The sequence below is a fragment of the Mugil cephalus genome, chromosome 21 (genome assembly GCF_022458985.1).
Source record: "Mugil cephalus isolate CIBA_MC_2020 chromosome 21, CIBA_Mcephalus_1.1, whole genome shotgun sequence".
Taxonomy (NCBI): domain Eukaryota; kingdom Metazoa; phylum Chordata; class Actinopteri; order Mugiliformes; family Mugilidae; genus Mugil; species Mugil cephalus.
In genome coordinates, this window is record NC_061790.1 from 3,223,757 (window position 1) to 3,242,357 (window position 18,601).

Here is an 18,601-nt window from a genome sequence, read left to right on the forward strand (position 1 = left end):
TACACAACTGCCTGATGATGTTGAGACAATTCAGTTTTCATACATAAAACTTATATGTAAAAGGAGAAACAGTATCTCAATCCACAATCTTATCTTTGTTGTCCATCTCTTGTTCTTTCCCTCACCTTTAGTAGGAAACCATTGTTGCTTTAATCAGCTCTGCCCCCTCTGAATGCTTCATTCACACTTATGTCATTTCGCCCTTCACCTCTCATTTCCTTGTCCACAATGTTTCCATCTCCCTATTTTTACATTTCTGTGTAGGTGTCAGCCACTTTGCCTTTCTGCTGTTCACACGGTGATAACCGTTCATCTCAATGGTCTGCTTAGTACCTTTGCCTGTAGGTTCTGAGGTGTGGCATGTTTTTAATTACAATTTCTTATCTGACGTTTTATCCCTAGTTGTAAAATGTATTGCTACAATCCTTGAATTCAGTATTTGATTTGGAATTCCTCTCTCCAAGATCTGGTCCTCAGCTTTCCTTCAAGCCTTAGGACTTCTGTAGTGACTAACACAGTAGTACTGGATTTTCATTTTGAGTCTATTCCCTCCCTCTGGCCTTTATTTAACTTAAGTCAATCTAAGCATCTACTTGTTCAACATCTGTCCTTTGATGTCATTCTATCAATCAGCCACAACCAGTTGCGTCAGTGTTGCCTCTCTGCCCTCTTATGTATGTAACCTCAAGCCAATGACAGAGACTCTTTTCATGAGAATTATCTTCCTCCTCTGGCCTATAATGTCCTCAAGTCAGTCACAGACTACCTGTTTATTCCTATTACATCCTTTGTTGGCCAATAAAAGGCGCTACTTTATTTCCCTTTGGTCAGCAATGACCTCAACCCAAACAGAATCTCTTAGTTTTGACTGCATGGGCTTCAATGACCTTATGCCAATCACAGACTCTCCTTTCTCTAGCCTTTGTTGTCCTCACAGGATCCTGAACAACCTTGAGCCGATCAAAATCTTTCTTTATTCATCCATCCAATCCAAAGACAGACACTCTTTTCATTACCTTGTGGCGTTCCATGGCATTTAGCCAATCACAAGCTCTCATCTATGTTTATCTAACCAATAATGGTCAGGTCAGAACCTTGTGGAGCCAAACTAGAACTGTGACTAAATTTAGAGTAAAATAGGTCCATAAGGCAGATGTAATTGGAAACTGTAGTTCTCACAGCTGAGAAAAGAAACACAGGAACTGACCACTGATACACCTTCACATTTCACATGACATCATGTCTGAGAGCCACCTTAAGTTGAGCACTAGTTATTCATGATGTTGATATAAAACTAAACAAATATATAATAATAACTCCATCAAAATGTGCAGTTTATCAGAAAAACAATATATATTAAAACTTATGAAATCAAATGTTGAATGTATGTAGTAAACAGAAATAAACTCTAACAAAGTCTCTAACATATTCTCTATGGGGAAGTGACCTCACTAACCTCATGAGTCACATGATATATTCATCTTTAAGTAGAAACCTCTTTAGAGACTGTGTCATTCATCAACGTGAGGACGAGAGAAGAGGACGAGAGAGACAGAGAAGAACAATGGTTGAATTCAGATGGATTCAAATGTCTTTATTCCTGATCCTGATGCTTCAGTTTCCAGGTAAGGACACATAGAGAACACATTCAGTTCCATCACTGCATTAATATCGCTTATTCAGTGTTCTTCCTCCGTTGGTAATAGTCGTCTTTTTCATGTTACACTTTATTTGTCACATTTCGGTCTCTTTGTCTCAACAGTAGCAACTGGACAACTTTCATCTGTCACTGTCAGAGTTGGACATGACGTCACTTTGTCTTGTGGAAATGTGATTGATGGACAGTGCTACAGTACTACCTGGCATCATGATGTTAAAAACAAAGTTACATTGATCATTGAGAATGGACAGATCAAATCTAAACCAGACAGACTGAGTTTAAAAACAAACTGTTCTCTGGTTATAAAGAAGGTCACAGATGATGATGCTGGTCTTTACACCTGCAGACAGTTCATACCAGGACAACAACAACGAGCAAGCTTTCAGAGTGATCTGTCAGTTGTTACCAGTGAGTATTTCCGTGATAATGTTTCCAGGTCAAACTGTGTCATTAGAGCAACACACTGAAACATTCTAGTTATCTTTCTCTCATAGTATATGTTTTTGTTGGTTGGTATAATTACAAAATGAAGTTATATTTCTATCTTTATTTTGCTCATATTTATAATAATTTGTTTTTCCAAACAGACAACATTCATCGTCACAAGTTAATTTTCCCTTTAGAGTAAACAAACATATACAGTACATATATATGTCTAAATCATTCAAGTTTAAATATGACTGGTTTTCTCTCATATTGTTGTAAAGGGAACATGGAGGATGTTCTCACTGTGCTGATGATTTCATGTCATTATTCTATGTTTTAGGCAATGATCCAACAACAACAACAACAACAACCACCACCACACCAACAACAACTCCAACAACAACCACCATAACGACAACTCCAAGAACAAAAGCCACCACAACAACAACTCCAACAACACCAACCACCACAACAACGACTACAATGGCAGCAGCAACTGGACAATATTCATCTGTCACTGTCAGAGTTGGACATGACGTCACTTTGTCTTGTGGAAATGTGATAGATGGACAGAAGAACTGTGACAGTACTAGCTGGTTGTACGGTTCGACAAGAACATCAACAGTTGAGCTGGTTGAACTTGGACAGATCAGATCTAAACCAGACAGACTGAGAGTTACAACAAACTGTTCTCTGGTTATAAAGAAGGTCACAGATGATGATGCTGGTCGTTACACCTGCAGACAGTTCATATCAGGACGACAACAAGGAGCAGACTTTCTGATTGATCTGTCTGTTACTACCAGTGAGTATTTCCATCATAATGTTTCCAGGTCAAACTGTGTCATTAGAGCAACACACTAAAATATTCTAGTTATCTTTCTCTCACAGTATATGTTTTTGTTGGTTGGTATAATTACAAAATGAAGTTATATTTCTATCTGTATTTTGCTCATATTTATAATAATTTGTTTTTCCAAAGAGACAACATTCATCATCACAAGTTAATTTTCCCTTTAGAGTAAACAAACATATACAGTACATATATATGTCTAAATCATTCAAGTTTAAATATGACTGGTTTTCTCTCATATTGTTGTAAAGGGAACATGGAGGATGTTCTCACTGTGCTGATGGTTTCATGTCATTATTCTATGTTTTAGGCAATGATCCAACAACAACAACAACAACAACCACCACCACAACAACAACAACAACAACAACTCCAACAACAACCACCATAACGACAACTCCAAGAACAAAAGCCACCACAACAACAACTCCAACAACACCAACCACCACAACAACGACTACAATGGCAGCAGCAACTGGACAATATTCATCTGTCACTGTCAGAGTTGGACATGACGTCACTTTGTCTGGTGGAAATGTGATAGATGGACAGAAGAACTGTGACAGTTCTAGCTGGTTGTACAGTTCGACAAGAACATCAACAGTTGAGCTGGTTGAACTTGGACAGATCAGATCTAAACCAGACAGACTGAGAGTTACAACAAACTGTTCTCTGGTTATAAAGAAGGTCACAGATGATGATGCTGGTCGTTACACCTACAGAGAGTTCATATCAGGACGACAACAAGGAGCAGACTTTCTGATTGATCTGTTTGTTACTACCAGTGAGTATTTCCATCATAATGTTTCCAGGTCAAACTGTCTTATTCGAGATATATTGAATATACTGTCATAATGACACAGAACAGAAAACATATATAGTTTTGTCATGTGTCTAACAACAGCAGAACCAACTATTAAACCACCAACAACAAGAGAACAACTGAAGTCAGTGACAAGGGGCACATCTAAATCCGACAATAATCCTCTAAATCATCATGGTAGTGACCAAACTCATCTCATCTGTTAAATGGGTGGAGGTTTTCTCTAATTCAGTCTGATCATCACAGTTAAAACTTCTCTCTCCAGGTTGGACGTTGTTGTTGTCCGTTATTGTCTCCGTGTGTTCAGCAGCACTCCTAGTAACGGGTGTTGTGACCATCGTATGCAATAAAATGAAAGGTGAGAACATTCTCTCACCTTTTGCAGCTCCTCTTTTCTTGACCTGTTGATGATCAGAAAGCAGACTAACTAACCTCAACTGTTTTTATCTTTTCAGAAAACAAAACCCCGATGGAAGACAACACTGTGAGTTTTAACACAAAAAAATTCTATCAGTATCAGTAATGGTCTTACATAACAAAATAAAATGGTTAAGTACAAATCCCGAGTTTAGACTGAGCTCTACTATGTCAGCTGAGTCCTTATGAAACACAACTTCTCCAGAGAATGAGAAGGAGGTGCGATGTTAGCAGTAAAATCATGATTCCTGTCAGGTTGTGCTGTTTTAAGTTTGTGTATATTAAATGTAAGTATCTGTGTTTTATTCGAGGTCCCTAACGATAACCTTGACGGATATGCTATGATCTACAACTTATTGGAAGCTCCCACATCCTTTGCTGAATTTCCCACTGAGTCAACAAATCTCTCTACTTTTATGAATGTTGACTGATTGTTTGTGTCATAGGTTCAAACGTTTGAGAATTCAGAGCAAGACAAAATATATAAGCAGCAAAGCTTTTAAAATGGCTGAGAACTGATGTCAGTCATTGTGGACAGAGACTCTGAAAGGTCTCATCTTATCTGGCCTTGTCTTGTTAGCTTAGAAACTTAGCTTGAATTAACTTTTTCTTATCTTGTCTTGTTTTGTCTCATTTTTGTCTCACTTCATCTTGTCTCATCTTTTATATTTTGTCTTATCTTATCTTATCTTATCTTATCTTATCTTATCTTATCTTATCTTATCTTATCTTATCTTATCTTATCTTATCTTATCTTATCTTATCTTAATACAGACAAACCATCATCAGATCACCTTAGGGTTAGGTAGGGTTAGGGTTATACAGTATCAGGTGTATGAGACATGCATTCATTGAGAGAGTAGAGACTCCCTCTAGAGGTGGAGAGTGTTCATAGGGAGGTCAGACAGACTCTATACTGTCCTCTTTATGATTTGTCCTCACATGGACACAGTATTTAAACATCTATTTTATAACAGATATGCAAATGTATTGCCTTCTATGGTTCAACAAATGTTATGTAAATCATTTCCCAGTATTTTGTGTTTTCAGACCTGTCACATATTCTGATGTAAAGAATGTGCTAATGATTATCTTATATATAGACAAATCTACAAATCATCATCAGATCGCCTTAGGGTTAGGGTTAGAGAGAGGGTTAGATCTTACAGTTAGGGTTAGGGTTGGGGTTATACAGTATCAGGTCTATGAGACATGAATTCATTGAGAGAGTAGAGACTCCCTCTAGTGGTGGAGAGTGTTCATAAGGAAGTGAGACAGACTCTTCACTGTCCTCTTTAGACCTAGTCCTCACATGCAAAGAATGAAGGTTTGGTAGAAATGCTTATTCCTGTTATTTAAGCAGATTAAATTCATAATGAATAATGTTAAAATGGCACCAAAGTAAAAATAGGTGTAATTTTAACATTATTCATCATGAATTCAATGTACTTTTAAAATTAATTAATCACTTCTGTTTATTAAATTTGATCAACATTATTCACTGTGTTCTGCTTCTTGTTTGTGTTGAAGTTTGAAGTAAACAACAAACCACCAGACCTCTGCACCAACAGAAACTAACACCTCAGAGACACCGACATGACGTTTCACATGACATCATCTGTGAAGTTGATCGTTGTCATTTAGCTTAGCATCTTCATATTAATTTTAGATGGTTTTATATTTCACCTTCCTACGTTTTCAAGTCCCTACACAGAACATTTCATGGCAGTAATGGATATAAGGAGCAATCTGTATGACTGGCAGCAACTTTGAAGAGACCTAGAGGGTCATTGGGTTGATTTATTATATGTAGCCCTTAGTTCGGCAGCTACAGGAGCTTTTTCGTTTTCTGTTTTGCATGATGTTACATATTTGCTGATCCTCAGACTAAACCTGCCTAGTAAATATAAAGGAACTTTCTGCATGCCAACCATTAATATCAGGCCTACTCAAATGTTCTTGTAGAGACACATTTAATCAAATCAATGAAAAATCCTACAACTACTGTATATCTCGTTTTCTTAACAGATTCTTGACTGTTCAGTTGTTTATCATAAATGATTACAAATCATCATTATTTTTCCCCTTGGGAGTTTAGTAAATGTGCGTTTGTGTGTCAGGTGTTTGCTCATAGACCCTCAGCTCAGTGACCTCATGGTGTTAAAGCTACTTTTCTAACCACCAGTCCTCAGCTCGCTTTTGACGTATATTGTGTCTACCGCAGTTGCACATTTTTAAACTTAAAGAAAAGATAGTAACCCACCACACCTCTGCTGCTGCTGCTGTTCCCACTTTCACAGGTTAGGCTGCAGGTAGAAAAGAACACCTCACTGACCACTGACACACCAACACTATGTTTCACATGAGATCATGTCTAGAAGCTGGTTAATCATTCTTGTTTATAATGTACATTAAATTAATATACAAGAGACAAAGTCTCTATGAGGAAGTGACTTCACTAACCTCATGAGTCACATGTTATATTCATCTTTAAGTAGAAACCTCTTTAGAGACTGTGTTATATTCATCTTTAAGTAGAAACCTCTTTAGAGACTGTGTTATTCATCAACGTGAGGATGAGAGAAGAGGACGAGAGAGACAGAGAGGAACTTGGTTGAATTCAGATGGATTCAAATGTCTTTATTTCTGATCCTGATGCTTCAGTTTCCAGGTAAGGATACATGTACATACACACTAATGGACTCTTTCTACCTTTGCAGCACTTTGACGTTACTGTTGACTCTAGTACTGCACTAGTGATGATTTCTTTTTTTTTTCTTTCTTTGGTTCTATAATGACCCTGATGTTAGTTGAACCTTTTAGAGAAATAACAGGATTACTAAAAAAATGATCATCTTCCTGAACACATTCAGTTCCATCACTGCATTAATATTACATCACTAATGTTACTTCATTCAGTGTTCTTCCTTTACCACAGACAGACATTTTTTGGTTGGAACTTGATGACTTTGGTTGACTTTTGGAAACCAAAGATGAGACATGTGTTGAATCTAAAATGATCTCCACACTAACTATCATAGACTAGAAGAGAGGTAGATGCCAAGACAGCTCCTTTAAAGTGAAGGCAAAGCACTTAGAGCTCCCCCTGGTGTATATTTCCATCAGTGTAACAGTACTACCTGGATATACAGTTCCACAAGAACGTCATCATCAGTAGTGCTGGTTAATCTTGGACAGATCAGATCTAAACAAGACTGACTGAGAGTTACAACACACTGTTCTCTGGTTATAAAGAAGGTCACAGATGATGATGCTGGTAATTACACCTGCAGAAAATTCATATCAGGACGACAACGAGGAGTAGACTTTCTGAGTGATCTGTCTGTTATTACCAGTGAACGTTCCTGTGCAGTGATGATGTTTTTCTGTTAAAGTGTACAACTAAATATCAGCCTAGTTCTACCAGCAGTTGTTGCAAAGTTAACGTGGAGGATGTTCACACCATACAGACTGTTTAATTTCATTATGTTATTTTAGAGGAAATGATGCAAAAACAAAATCAGCTAGTGCGACTATTACCACAAAATCACCAACAACAGCAATCAAACCAGCAACATCAGTCAGACTAAAGACAACAGAAGATTGACACGGTAGGGACTCCACCATCCTTTAAATTCTAAAATCTGAACTGTACATAGCTATGAAATAAATATCAAAAAACAAAGATGTACAACGAAGTGACACAGCTCATTGAGATTCAGATTATCTGATTATCAAATTACTTATGAAGCCAAAATATTTTTTCTTGTTTCCAGATTCTTCTCATTTGTTGAAATCTGTCGGTGTGTCTGTGGGTTTAGCAGCTCTTTTAATATCTGCTGTTGCAGTCAACATGTGGATTAAAACTAAAGGTGAACATTCACAGATGAAAGTTTTAGTCAGAAAAAGCTTTTGATGAACCTGGAGTTTGGCTGTTGAAACTAAAGTGGACACAGATGGAAGAAAACACTGTGAGTTTAAACTCTGAACATTCAAACATTTGTACAGGTCCAACTTGACAAAGTAAAACCAGTGTTTGTGATGTTTGTTGGTGGTATTGTTTTCCACAGGTGCAGAATGATGGAGGTGAAGGTGAAGGTTCAGTGACCTATGAAAACTCTGGAGACCCTTCTGCTTCAGTCAGACTCCACTGATCAACAACTTCAACATCAACTCACCACAGAGACGAGTCCACTGCTGTTAAACATCATCTAATCACAGTTAACTTGAGCAGAAAACTGTGGATGACAAAGTGTTCTTTTCTTGTTTTCACCATGCATTGGTTATTTTGTATTTTACTCACATCTTGTTCCAACCATTTAAAGAATACTGTCTTTTTTGTTGTGTCTTTTTCATGTGCAGATTATTTATACATTCAGTTGCAGCATTTAAGTTGTTATATTTAGCATCACTTGCTTGTTTTTTTTGTTTACCTCTTTCAGACAAACTGAATTTAATATCAAATAATAATAATAATTAATATCAAACATTAGTTTGACAGTCATGATTGTCAAATCTTAATCTTAATGTTATTAGTACCAATTTACCATTGTCATAACTAAAGATAGCTAAATATAAACGTATTTAGATGACCACTTTTACAATTATATTTGTGTTTTTCTCCTCTTTGACACACAACAGATACAGATCTGGAGATGCATAAAAGTCTGTTTCTACGCAGATGACATTCCACTATATTTATCTGTGAAGCTAAAAGGAACAAATCAGTTTGTCAAACATTGAGCATGTGTGTACAACAAGGCACAGATGACTTCCAACTTCATGTTTCTGTACACAGAAAAAAATAAAATCTGTAGTTATTGTATTTGGATCTAAACATTTCAGACACACAACATCAAATCAACCATCAATACAAAATGGGAAAAAAAAGCTCTGGGTTGTAAAACTCAGAAATGACTGCTTCCAAAATAAGTATCTGCTGCACATATTTTAATGTTCAGGAAACAGTGACAATATACCAAACTTATCTTTTATCCTTCGAGTTAACCTGTTATGTGAACACTATGATATCCGAAAGTCCGAAATTTCTTAGTTGGAATATACAATTCCTAGTTTTACTGAAGGCATCATCTGCAAGAAAATGTGTCCAAACTACAAAGAAGGATTCAAGAATAGTAAAAATAATAATGACTAATAGAAATTTTTAGGATATAAAGTTTGCAGTTTAGTTTAGTCCTATTTCTCATAATAGTGAATTTATTTTCTTTCTTTTTTTTTTGGTGGGGGGTATATTCTTATACCAGTTGAGTCGAGTGTGAGTTAGTTGTTTGATGGTGTACCTTCCAAAAAAGATCTCCCCTGTACAAAATAACCTCTCTTGTTTTTAACATATGACAGAAAGAAGCATTTACACTAATAACAAACATAATAAAGACAAGATCTTCCTGTAACTCTGAGGAACCCTCGTCTCTCTAAAGTCCCTGTTGGTGGGTGGAGGGAAATAGTTGGGGCCCTCCTTAGTGATGTAGTAGCTGACCTACTGGTGCGCCCCATGTCCATTAATGAGTCCAACATTACTATTCCGTTCAGTCAGTGGTTTACAGTTATGCTAACAAATTTTTTTAATGTGAGGAGAGAGTGGATATGTGGTTAGCACCAATGCCTCTCAGACTCAGGTCTTTCTGGGTGGAGTTTGAATGCTCTCTCCGTGTCTGCATGACTTTTCTTCAGTTTCCTCTCATCTCCAAAGACATGCTCCGTAGATTATTTGGTGACTCTAAATTGAGTGTGAAGGGTTGTTTGTCTCTGTGTTAGCCCTGAGATAGACTGGAGACTGCCTCTCGCCTCATTTCAGCTGGGATAGGCTCCAGCTACCTCCATGACCCTAGTGAGGATAAGAGGTAGTAGAAGATGCGATGAGAGAGAGTAAAACAAAGCATCTCACCTCCCTTGTGTTCCAGTCCACTCTCATGCTGTTTTGTATGTTTTTTAGGGCTTTTCACCCTGGGACCACTGTCTAAACTCTTCTTGTGTATCCATCTGTTTTCCTCCGTCTGCCTCTAGTTGCCATGGAAACAGCCTCAGTATCTTCTTCTCCAAATTGGAGACTCCATCCTCTTTGACAGAGTGCACCTGCACCCCTCTGACCCTCAGCTCATGTACAGTCTGACAAGTGTCTTCTTAGGTCTGTGGGTCAGTGCTCCAGTGGATTCAGATCGTCATGAATGGGGAAACGAATGCCCTTTCCTTTCAGCGCCTTTTTCATTCCCTTAAAGAATATTTTTTTCATCACATCATGTGCACAGTCATGAATGAAAAAAACAATAAACCGTTGTTGAGAGGAATTTTCTTTTTCCACACCAGCTTTACTGACTGTACAATGAATGACATGTGTTCCTGTCATTGATTTTAATCATCAGTTAATCACAGAGAACATCTGAACTGGTCGGACATATTTGATCAACTTGACTCTGTGTTGAACTGTTTCCTGTTACGAGTCTCAGGACTGAAGCTTGTTTTCTAGATGGTTCCAGAGTATTAGTGGCTGCTCAGTCATCAAACCAATACACTCTGATATTCATTTGTGTTTAAAGGTGCAAACACACACCTTGAATTCTTTACTAAAACTAGTTTTGAGCTCAACTCTAAAACTACAATAAACTGTTGATGAGAAAAATAAAGAAATAAACTGGAAAAGATGTTCAGCAGCTTCTTCATGTTCCTCGTTTCTTAGTTAACCGAACAATACACACTCTATGACATGTCCATACACATTAGACGCACACATTAACACACACATCTGCAAGCACAGTCTGAACAAACAGTTGCTGCCGTCGACTGAGCAGTCAATGAACTTTGAGCTCCAGGTTGGAGTCGCCTCTGGTTTCAGGCTTCAGCTCAACCAGCGTCTTCTCCGTCTCCAGTAGAAACTCCAGAAAACCCTCAGCATGGCAAAGAGGACAACATTGGGACAGGAGGCAGCCCAGCTGGACTTCCTGCAGTTTAATGATCTGGCCTGTGAGATGGTGGGAGGGAAGGTGAGTCACATGATCACATTCAGCAGCTAGAAAATCTGTGAACTCTGGTCCTGAAGTTCAACATTTACAGTCAATGACACTGAAAACTAAAGGGAATATTTTAATCATAGAAAAACCAACTGCATGGGCACCATTTTGTAATCTGTATGTGGAACCCAATTTTTTGTGTGAAATTATTCGCTCCAAAAAATCTCAGTAGCATCTAATCAGGTTTGTATTGGTTCATGAACCACAAGATCCATGCAAAAATAAATAAATAAATAGTGTATACATCAACAAAGAAATCAACAGCTCTAGAAATGTGCTTACGCCAGCCAGAAGTTGATGTGAGGCACTGCACATTTCTATGCTTAAAATGAGCGTACTCCAGGTTTTATAGCATGCACACCCTTTGTTCATTAGGCTCCAGATATCTTTGTCTTTGTTTCAACCCTTTTCTGTAATTTATACAATGACCTGAAGGACTGACAACCTTCACACACTCACAGTACGTTCCTGAACATCATGATTTCAAACTAGTGCTTCTTAAATGATTGCAATATTTATTCAGATTAATCTCAGAGTTGCTGTGGATTAATTTGGATTAATCAGATTAAATCTCCTTCATGTTTAATCTCTATTGATGGTGTTTCATTGTTCATGAGCAAACAGACACCAGAAAGAAGAGAATATATCTGCACTTGACATGTTGATTAAACACCTTCAACAGTTTCAGCAACTCAACAACTTTTTGTGTCTTTTTTTAGCCAACATTTGTCCACATTAATGTGTCACTGTTGCTATTAAGACAAACAAACTTGTTGACATTGTCCAGTGAAAGGAGAGATGCCCGCTTCTTATTTACAATGCTGCTGCAACTGAAAACAATCTCTCACAGTGAACAGGGGTAGCAGGAGTGAACACATATTTAAAGCCAGCATTGGCAGCTTGTCTTTGTCTTGGTTTGTCTCTAGCTGTTAGCTGCATTAGCCCAAGTGCTAGCAGAATGCCCAACTAATGTGTGCTTGGCTTCGTCAATGTGCTATTTGAAGCTGGAAGTGCTGCGGGGAAAAGAAAACTTCTTCTAGTCTGTGATAACACTTTATGTGGCTCCACTGTTCCCTCTTGTTTTTATGGTTGTCCTCAAATGTACCATGGAAAGGACCAGTGTACCCATCTTTTAGGCTGGTTCTAGTGCCTGTCACTACTGGGTCAACTGCACATTTGTTCATGTTGACTGTAACTCTATTTGGACAAACTGAGAGACTTTCAGAGTCATTCTGCTGCAGATGCTTGATTGGGTTCATTGGATTAATCATGATGATGGATTAATCCACTTTAACGAGTTAATTGTGACAACCCTAGTTTAAAGTATTGATGAGTTCAGTGTATCCTCTCTCATGAACTGCTCTGCTTACTACTAACACACCGTTGTCATTCTCAGGTTATCTTTGCTACAGACGAATGGTTCGCTCCTGCTAAAAACCTGCTGAAGGTACTCTGATCATATACAGTACCAGTACTATCAGTCAATAATCAGTAAAAAGTCATGTCTTATCATAGGAGTCTGTTGTAATTCTGTTGTTCCCTCCTCCGTTTCTGATCTTAAACACTTTCCCTATTAATCCTTGTGTTTTGTAAAGAGAGAGACACCACAGTTCATCTCCACTGCCTTCACTGAGTTTGGAAAATGGATGGACGGATGGGAGACAAGGAGGAAGAGAATCCCTGGTTAGTGAAGTTCAGAGATAAATCCACTATGAAGACCTGAGGGTTCAACACGTGATGGAAATGATTTAGATTGACGAAGATAACATGTAAAGAGCCAGATCAGTTATTGAACAGCATCAAATGAACCTGAACCAGAATGACAGGCAGAGTAAATTCAGAGTAAATGAGCATTAAAGGCTTCCATTAGGACACTAGTGTTTACTGGATGAACTCTGAAGTGTACACAGATAAAGAATCTGCTCAGACTGAGATCTGGAGAATGGTTCACAGTTCAGATGAATAATTAGCCAGGAGTTTCTGGAGTTTCTAGAGATAAAGAAGTAGAATATTCTGAAGAGGTCGTGTCATTTTTGACTGGATTTTAAAAAACTAAAGAAACAAATACCAAATGAAGACATCTGCAGTAAAGGTTCTAGACCTTAGACAGAAATTATCTGCTTACAAAGACCAAGATCTATAAGATATAAGATCAACATCATTCAAGTTAACCAAATAAAAAGAGGCTGTAATTTCAAGTTGTCTTTGATATAAATTTTACAACAATAAAAGATAATCTTGTGAACTGTAGACTAGTTACCTAGTTATCAGTCATATTTTAACAGACATTTGAATTTAATTGTGTTCAATTTTCCTGACCCAAAATTTACTGCAGTAAAGTACTGCAGTTACCCGTAGCCCGAGGGCACAAAGGACAAAACCCTTTTAGTGATGACTGTGGGTTCAGAGCTTGCTTAATTTTTTACAGTCACGTATGAGCCCCTTACAATAGAGGACAATGTATAGAATTAGTCCTCAGATTAAAAGTGACAGTCTGAATTTGTTGCAGTTAGTTGTGTGTTTTGTTGTAAACAGTATATATATATATATCAGTGCTCTGGTTTCTGTTTTTGTGTCAAAGGTCATGACTGGTGTATCATCCAGCTTGGGGTACCGGGGCGGATCTATGGCTTCGATGTCGACACATCCTTCTTCACAGGAAACCACTCGCCTTATGTCTCCATCCAGGCTGGCTGTCTGGGTACTAGCGGTTCTTCATCCTCATCAACACCCTCCTCTTCATCTTCATCATCGTCAACATATGCCTTCACTGATCTAAGCTCTTCCTCTTTCTCTCATCAGACCACCATCCCAGCTTCACACAGGAAGGAGACCGGACTGGCATGGCCGCCTCCGACAGTCAGATGGCTGCTGTCACCAAGGTAACAATAATGCACATGGCTACCAGCTGGTCACCATGGTTACTGGTTACCATCGAACAATGTTGTGCAAGTTCACACTAAACAAGAACTACTTCGAAGTTCAGTTTGCACAGATTCAAATGAACTAGTTCAAGTTCATAGTTCACATTGCCTTTTGATTAGTTTTTTCTTTTTTTTTTTTGTCGTTTGAAATTGGACCATCATGTGGTGGACATGCAGACTTGTCTTTTCAGACCCAGCGGATATAGTTTGTAGAATTTTCTGCTCTTCTTTTCAAATGTTTGTGTAGATCAGTCTTCTGAAGGAAAATACCCTTAAAGTGAGGCTGTCGTAAACTATATCTCCTGAATGTGGTTATTTATTTTCTAGTTGAGTCAACTCTTGCAAGTCTAGTCTACTTTACTCTACTGTACTCTACTCTAGTCTGTGTTCAGGTCACAGTTTACAAAAAAATTGTTCATGAAATGGAGTTAGTCACCGTGGTAACAGGCAACAATGTTTGATGGACGTTGATTAGAATCAGAATCAGAAAAAAAACGTTATTTATCCCCAAAGGGCAATTGGGAGGGCGAACGTAAATAAAAGCCGTACATAAAATAAAAGCAAGAAAATAAGATAACAAAAGAAAAGAATAAAAATTGCAAAAGTGGGCAAAAAAAACAAAAAAAAACATGATGTTGGTTTGATTGACAGCTGGGCTCGGAGGCGTGGCCAGAGCTGGTGGGCGTGTCAGTGCTGCAGCCTGGATTCTCAGACAGATGTCATAACTACTTCAAGGTCGACTTCAACAGGCGAGTAACTCACCTGCGCCTCAACATGTATCCAGGTATACACAATGATACACACTTTAATACACACAATGATACACACACATTCATAAACACAATGATACACATTAACACAGAATGATACACACACACATTAATACACACACATTAATACACATTCACACACATTAATTCACAATAATACACAATGATACCCATTCCTGGATGGTGTAGGGATTAAACTTTAATTTTGTGTTTTAATTGTTCTGTGTTTGTTCTGCAGTGTTCTAGCTGTGGTAATATTTGGAGTACTTTAATTTAGTTTTGTTCTTTTGCAGTGCATTTTTGTTGACTGTTGAGTTTGTCCGGTCTAATGTCTTTTTGCTGCCTGTGTCCTATTTCAGTTCTTTTCTGGTCACTGGTTTTTCTTCACTTGTGCTGCAGTAACATTTAAATTTCCTTAATGGGGATCAATAAAGTATTATCTTATCTTACATTAACACACACATTAATATGTAATGATACACCCATTAACACACAAATTAACACACATTAATACCCACACACACACGCACACACGCACACACACACACACACACACACACACACACAAATCCACTCTACAGTGTTGAGGTTGTGTGTTGTGTGTTGTTTGCTGTGTGTTGTCTGTTATCTGTCTTGCGTCCTCAGACGGGGGCATAGCCAGACTCAGAGTGTACGGGGTTGGACAGAGGGATTGGTCATCTGTCCACACCAATCAGAGTGTCGATCTGGTGGCTATGACCAATGGGGGAGTGTGTCTGGGCTACAGCGACGCCCACTTTGGACACCCACGCAACATGATTGGTAAGACTCCGTCCAGGTGACCAGTGTGTTTGTTGTGTCTTCACTTTGTTGACAGTGTCGTGTTTACTCCAGGTGTTGGTCGAGCTGCCAATATGGCCGACGGCTGGGAGACAGCTCGTAGACTGGACAGGCCCAGAAAACTGGAGGTTAGAACTCAGACTGACTTCAGCAATGTCATTAAAACACAAACATTGCCTAAGTTCAGTGCCTTCCTGGATTCGGTCTTACAGGTGGACCAACGGGGCATCTTGCAGGTCCCAGGCTGTGAGTGGGCCGTGTTCCGTCTTGGGTGTCCAGGAATGATCTGTAACATTGAAGTGGACACCAACCACTTCAAAGGTGGAGACACGTCACATTATACTATCGCAGTTTGATTTCTTCTGAAATAAGACTCAGGTTTTCAGTGTTTGTGCATCCAGGTAACTTCCCAGACTCCTGCAGGATGGAGGCGTGTACGTTGAGCCCTGAGGAGGAGGCCCACTGCATCAGAACCACGTGGAACTGTAGCAAATGGGAGGTACTCCTCCCCCCCAAGAAGGTGAGTTTTTACCATTGTTTTCATTAACTCTTGTTCTCAGCTAGTCTGAGATTGACCTACGGTTAGTTAAGGCTGCTCCACTGTGGACTGTTTTTTATTCAGTACATTTACATGCACATGAAAAAAACTAATTACCTGACTCTAACTGGACAACTGAAGCACATGTGACCGTTTTACTCTAATATCAGAGTTCTCCTGATCCAACTAAGACACCCAGATATGAATGTTTCCTTAATGTGAGTTAAACAAAACCCCAGAACAAAAACATCCTTGAAGAAGAAGGTGAACAGAGCCAGTGGAAGAATCACCTGAGGGACAGTGCATTAAAAACTAATGAACTATTATTCGTCCATCTAGTTGTGGTTTGATTGACTCCAGTTGTATATTATATGATCCAATAGGTCAATCAGAAAGGGGCCATATTAACTCACTGAAAAGACATATATTGCCTCCTTGTGTGGGGGAGGAGGACATGTTCTTATCTGTCATTCCATGTAAACTGGGACAAGGACAAGGATACAGAAAATCTAATTCTGAGCAGAGCTCCATTGAACTTGATGTAAACACACTGACTGATCTAGTGATGTGTTTTACCCATTCTCTTATCTCTGTCTCTGTCTTTGTGTCTGTCCCGCAGCTACGTCCTCATCACCAGCATTACTACGGTGAAGAGGAACTAAAGCTGAGTTGTCCTGTCAGCCACATCCGTCTCATCATCGCCCCTGATGGGGGGGTCAGTCGCCTCCGTCTCTGGGGACGTCCTTCACCGGCCAATCAGAAGAGGCCATCATCCAAACTCTGAAGTTCTGGATTCATGTGATAATGCCTTCACAAGCTCATTGGGTTCTTTCCTTTTGTATCTGTTGTTACTAATAGACAATACTTTGGAGCTACTGTTCATGTTCTGACCAATAAAATGAACAAGTTGAGTTTTAGGGTCGGCTCCAGATCTGTCCACAGTCAGAGGAAAGTCTTGTCCTAAAGGCCTCATACTAAAAATAGAATACAAAATTTTTCAAACGTGTACTGCTCAGGCTACTTTCACTTACAGACTTCATTTAAACTTCACAATGTAGACACAACCCTTGTATTGGTGTATTAATCCATGTTTTGATAGGTCATATAGTTTTTGATCAATCACTGTTCAATGACCATGATCATGTTCATAATAGAGTGGGGGACATCATCAGTTAGAGTGGGGGAAGGTGTCTGAAATTGTCTGAAACTTTTCTCTTTCCATGCTCATCCCGGCCACAATTTACACACTTGACAGTTGAAGACAAACTTGTTGTGCCCCTCACAGTGTGCTCGTCAAAGCAGTGAGACTTACAGAATTTAAACTGTGAACCTCTGAGTGTGGTCATGTCTGTCTCTGCTCTCCATTGACTTTAATGCAAAGATTTTCCGATAGAAGCAGAAGGGACCCCTGTTTAAAACTTGCATGTGTCTCCAAAAACTATTGAAAGAAAAATAACATATCAAAGTTTTCAGGAAGGTCTTGCGACGCCTACGGTCTGCGTGTTTTGACTGATATGAGCTACTATTTTGTTACAGTAAGCAGTGCAGAGGAAAAAAATCATCCTTTTCGTCTCTGCCCAGCACGCCTCTGTCGTCATTGACAACCACCTCAAGTTGGTATGAAAACCACAAATCCTCAGGACAGAGATACAGGCGAGACCAATTCATTAATCAGGGACGCCTCTGATGTCTCTGCTGTTAATACTGCTGACCCGTCTCCCATACAGGTTACAACACACACCAACCCCAGGGACGCCTGGTCGTAGTCGTAGCGTAGTCCTGGGCAGGACTACACTCTGAAACATGTTTCACATGAATCAGCTTCACATTAAAAAAAAAAAAAAAAGATGCCAGTGCCACCTACTGATACAATTAAATAATACACTATGTTGAGAATCTGTTGCGGCTGTAGTTACTCCACCATGAAGACACAAATGCCTGAATGAGACAGGGTGTTCCTAATTTTGACTTTATTACTCAGGTGGAAGAAAGCATTCCTTGTGACCTGCTTTATGTGAGAATTAAAGAACATATCCTGGTCAAATATAACACCAAGGTTTTCACAGTACTACTGAAGGCCAAGGTAATACCATCCAAAGAAACCGGGTGACTAAATAATGAATCTCTGTGATATTTGGGGCCAAATAAAATGACTTCTGTTTTGTCTGAGTTTAAAAGTAGAAAATTACAGGTCATCCAAGCCCTTATGTCTTTAAGACATAAGGGCTTGGATGCCAGCTGAATAACCAGTTTCATAGAACTCCAGTTCTCCCAACAAAAAGGCAGGAGAAAAATGTTCAAATATGTTTTATTTTAATAAAACCCCTAATTTTTAGATCTAAAATA

General features: G+C 38.8%; 1 protein-coding gene across 1 annotated transcript; it reads left to right on the top strand.

The window, feature by feature from the left end:
* The first annotated feature begins 11,001 nt into the window (after positions 1 to 11,001).
* On the top strand, positions 11,002 to 17,166 carry allc (allantoicase). The gene is made up of 11 exons (XM_047574113.1): positions 11,002 to 11,177; positions 12,601 to 12,651; positions 12,800 to 12,887; positions 13,786 to 13,905; positions 14,007 to 14,086; positions 14,780 to 14,912; positions 15,544 to 15,699; positions 15,772 to 15,845; positions 15,930 to 16,038; positions 16,119 to 16,237; positions 16,875 to 17,166. The coding sequence occupies exons 1-11, from the start codon at positions 11,088 to 11,090 to the stop codon at positions 17,037 to 17,039; spliced, it is 1,185 nt and encodes a 394-aa protein (XP_047430069.1). The 5' UTR covers positions 11,002 to 11,087; the 3' UTR covers positions 17,040 to 17,166.
* The last annotated feature ends 1,435 nt before the right edge of the window (positions 17,167 to 18,601 follow it).